General features: G+C 40.5%; 1 protein-coding gene across 2 annotated transcripts in view; it reads left to right on the forward strand.

The window, feature by feature from the left end:
- LOC119598139 overlaps window positions 1–4,218 on the forward strand; it is a 23,789-nt gene extending 19,571 nt beyond the window's left edge. Inside the window, exons 3-4 of one of the 2 annotated variants that reach the window (XM_037947768.1) lie at window positions 1,820–2,017; window positions 2,781–4,218. In XM_037947768.1, the coding sequence (XP_037803696.1) occupies window positions 1,820–2,017; window positions 2,781–3,011 (429 nt within the window). In that variant the 3' untranslated portion in view covers window positions 3,012–4,218. The remainder of the gene's footprint in view (window positions 1–1,819; window positions 2,018–2,780) is intronic. The other variant, XM_037947769.1, reaches the window with a different exon arrangement.
- The last annotated feature ends 243 nt before the right edge of the window (window positions 4,219–4,461 follow it).

Raw genomic sequence — 4,461 nt, forward strand, 5'->3', positions numbered from 1 at the left:
TTCCCTATTTTCTAGTTCTATGAGTTTATTTCACAGATGTTTCCGTTTTTTCGCGGCTTTTCATTGGTTTGCGTTTCGAGTTATTTCGTTTTATAGTTTATTTTACAGAATGGAACAATGAAATGATACCGTGTGTGTGTGTTTATATTCTGTGTATATATATATACATATGCAGATATATACGAATATATATATATATATATATATATATATATATATATATATATATATATATATATGCCTATGTATATATATATATATATATATATATATATATATATATATATATATATATATATATATATTATCCTGCCGACGCTTCATGAAATCCTCGTTCAATAAAATCCAGCAAAAAAATATATATCCAACCGCTTTCTTCGCAAGAAAATTAGCACTTTTTTTATAAACGGCTTTTTGCGTGTTCCTTCTTTTTCCCTTAAATGCTTTCTCTCTCTTTTTTGTGCCTCTGATATACCTCGTAACTCGAGCCACTCTTTATTGTGCTTTTTTTCGCTTTGTTTCGTTTTGTTTCGTTTTTTTTTTGTTGTTGTTGTTGTTTTTAAAAAGATTACCTGTTGTCCATATATGTTTGTTGTTGTTCATTTTCTTGCTGTGGCTTCATGTTTTGTGATATAATTTTTTTAAAATTTAAATTTGAATTTGATCTGTTTTGTTGCTTTTTTCAATTCAGTTTTGGCTTACGATAGTATTTTGCCTATTTGTGTTTCTGCTTCAATTATGTTGTCTTTTTGCTGTTTTATGGCATAATCGGTTAGGATGCAAACCTCACTCTCTCTCCCGCCACTTCACACACAATTATGGTAAGGTCAATTTTACAAAAAACTTTGCTCTGTTTGAATGCTGAGAGAACTGCCTCACCCCCCTCCCTCCCTCATCACCTTAATCGTATATTTAAATGGTAAAGGTAATCATGAAAAAATAAGCTTTTTTTTCTCAGATTTGAATGGAGCATGGTTACCGTGAAATTTCACTTTAGATGGTCTAGATAACGTTTTAGAAATCTCTCTAATTTGGCCCCAAGTTAAAACACTTTAGGAGAAAAATCTACATAACGTTTCTCTCTTTGCGTTGTTCTGCAAATTATTTATCTCCAGAACAAAGCGAAGTGAGGAAACGTTGTGTAAAACGTTTTCCCTTAAAACGTTTTTGACTTGTCGAAGCCAAGTCTTTAAAACTAATTGTTTTAAAAGGTCTATAATTCAAATTTGTCTTATTTGAAATTGTGACTTTTCTTTTCTCATAACTAATAATGTAGATGTTACCAATAGTTGGTATGGAGTCAAATACTTTTGATGTTATTGTCTAGAGTAAAAGAAACCATGATTTAGTTAATAAAGTCATCTTATTAACTTAGTTTTTTTCACTGAATTGTCTGTACTCTACTTAGCATGATGATAATCTAAGTTTGTAGATTTCAGACTTGCATTGATTTAAAAAGGTTAGCAAATTTAAAGAATGAGTGTCATGCCATACCCTTATTGTCTGCATGGAAATGCCCTTCTCGACAAAGTGCATTTATCTTGTTTAAGATCAATATTAATGACCCTAGAACTACATATACTTCATTCGCTCTTGTTCACATCTTCCGTTTCCTCAGACAAACATGTTCATTAGAAAGTTACTGCATGACTTCTCTCTGTTGTCACGCATGTTGTCACATGTAGACCACCAGGTTATCGCATGACTTCACCTTTGTTGTCATGCAAATTGTCACTTGTAGGCCATCAGGTTATCGCATGACTTTGCCCCATGCATGTTGTCTCGTGTGGTGACGCCCTTCCCTCTCCCGCCCTCACAGCGCATCAAGCACTCGCCTCCCCGAGAAGTCCTGTACATGGACCGCGCCTTCAGTGAGCCTCGGTTCGTGGGCCGCGCCCGTTCGAGCAGCTATGAGTTCGAGCCCTTCGTGAGGCCGAGCTCCCTGGAGGAAGGCGACGTCAGGATCGTGACGCCCTTGCACTACAAGCACCCCTACCGCCTGCCTGTCGAGGACGAGGTAATGCCGCCCCACGAGAGCTCCGTGTGGCCCACGGGAGTCAAGCACTTCAACCTGGTCTCCTCGTATGACCTCATGTGCGGATTCCTGGGCCTTTTGCCGCCTGGCTACTACGGCCACTAGCTCCCTCCCTCCCGCCCGGGCGCTGAGCCAGACTGGGAAGCCCCGGCCCGGGCCCGCGAGTTCAAAGTCAGAGAAAACGCAAAAAATATCCGAACTGCAAAGCCTCCCCGGGTTCGGCTGGAACCGCGTAGAAGGAAACGCGCGCGTCTGTACCCTCCATCGTCGGATCTTTTGTTTTGTTTTTTCTTCGCTTTTTTCAACCATTTTCACTTCTTCAGGAACTCGTTGTGAATTATGGATTGAGCGTTAAAGATGCGCATGAGCATGTTCTTTTTCTAACAGGGAAACGTACAGGCAACAAATAACAGACAGTGTGCGAAAGATCGGTTGAACCTTTGCACGTTTTCATCGATTTTTTTTCTCTCTCTGGCTCGTCTCGGAATGATGATTTGCGCTTATCTTCGAATCTTCCCAAATCTGATTCTTTAATTCCCTACCCAATGGTATTCATAATATAAATCGGCTTTTATCAGACTTCATGAGATGATGATGATTCCTCTTCTTCAGCTGTTTACAACAAAATGATTAAAAACTGCTTGATTTTTTTTCTTCTTGTCTCCCAAAAAGAAAAGCTGAGACTCTGCACAGACCTCCCCGCCTGTGCGCCGAAGGTCGTTGACTCTTTTCTCTTGTCCGGCAGCGGCGGAGATGCTGGCTAGTAGACCCCGTCTGGTTCCCGAACCCCTGGGCGTGGGACAGCATCTGGGTACCCCCGCACGAGAACCGCTCCCAGCCGCACTTCGGCTACGAGGCGTACCGCCAGCTCATTTTGAAGTACCTCGAGCTCAGGAATCGCAAATACACCGTGGTCCTCCGGCTCTGTCCGCTCCACAAGCACCTCGTAGATGACGGCAACGGTGTCCTTGTTTAACGACTGCGTGATCTTGCCAACAGGTGAAAGAAGAGCCCCGAGTGACGCTGTCGAAGCTCCACCCGTACCGCCTGCCCGTCGAGGACGTCCGCGTGCCCCCGCACGAGAGCTCCGAGTGGCCTGCCTCCGTGCCGCACTTCAACCTCGTCTCCTCCTACGACCTCATGGTCAAATTCCTCGGCATTGGCTGCAAAGATTGCTAACGAGGGGCGGTGGTGTCAGCTTGTGAATGTGGGGCATGATGGGGTCAAATTTGTTCATGAGGGGCATGATGGTATTAATTATGTTTAAAGGGGGGCATGATGTTGTCAAATTTGTTCATGAGGGGCATGATGGTGTCAAATTTGTTAACGAGGGGCACGGTGGTGTGCCACTTTTGTTAAGGATGTCAAAATTGTTAATCTAGGGCCTGTTTTTTTTCTTCATCTTCCTCTCATTCTCTCTCGATAGCAATCACTCTGCCTCGCATTCTGTCTGTCTCTCTCTATCTCGTCAACTGTGGGCCTGTGTGTAGATTTTTTTCATTCTTTCTTCTCTTTCTCTCTCTTATTCTTCTCTTCCACCAAAATTTATGGCAATGTTTCACAAGACAGGAGAGGGACAAAGGTCTTCTTTGTTGTTCTTGTGATTATGTAAAGGAAATTTTGACGGAGAAATGTGCGAAAGTTCCAGTCATGCATAATCATGAATACAGGAATATTACCCTGCATTTTATTCAAGATCAGTCGTCTTATATGTAAGAAATGTTATCTGTGATCAAAGAATGTAAAGCACAAAACGCACACAAAAATTATACATATATCAATGAAAGGTATTTCTTTTTGTTTTATTTTTTCATCATTCTTTTGTTCATACTTGCCTACCTTCGCCTATCCATAGTTATCATGAATTGTCAGTTTACACTGATGGTCCCTTGTCTATCATAAACAAAATCTTTGGAATGTAGATTCCAGTTTGATTTTTTCGCTTTGTTCGATCATATAGTCATTTTTTCTCAATAGCATTACTAATTTTTCTATGTGATATTATTATGACCTTTATCATCCATACCATTTTATATGCTTCAGTTCTGTGAGCTGGTTCCATGGTTGGTTCCATACCTGGTTCCTTAGCTGGTTCATGGACATTTGGTGTACGTGTGAACAGAGCTTATCGCACTAATACACATGTACATGCTGATCTGAATAATATAATGATGTTGTATACAGTGTATTTTTTTTATCTCTCCTTCTGTTGGAGCCCTGTTTTGCGCAAGGAAATGCAATAAGCAATGCATAACCTATAGTTGTACATACAAGTTTAGAAACTGTACAAAACTTACTTATACTATCAATGCAAACGTTTCGAAATAATACAAACGCCATGCTAATACTAGGTTGTACAGTAAATGTAGTATAAGCCCTTATTACAAATATGTACAAGTGCTTTGAAATGGTACCTAAAACACATG

Source organism: Penaeus monodon, chromosome 40, assembly GCF_015228065.2.
Source record: "Penaeus monodon isolate SGIC_2016 chromosome 40, NSTDA_Pmon_1, whole genome shotgun sequence".
Lineage (NCBI taxonomy): Eukaryota > Metazoa > Arthropoda > Malacostraca > Decapoda > Penaeidae > Penaeus > Penaeus monodon.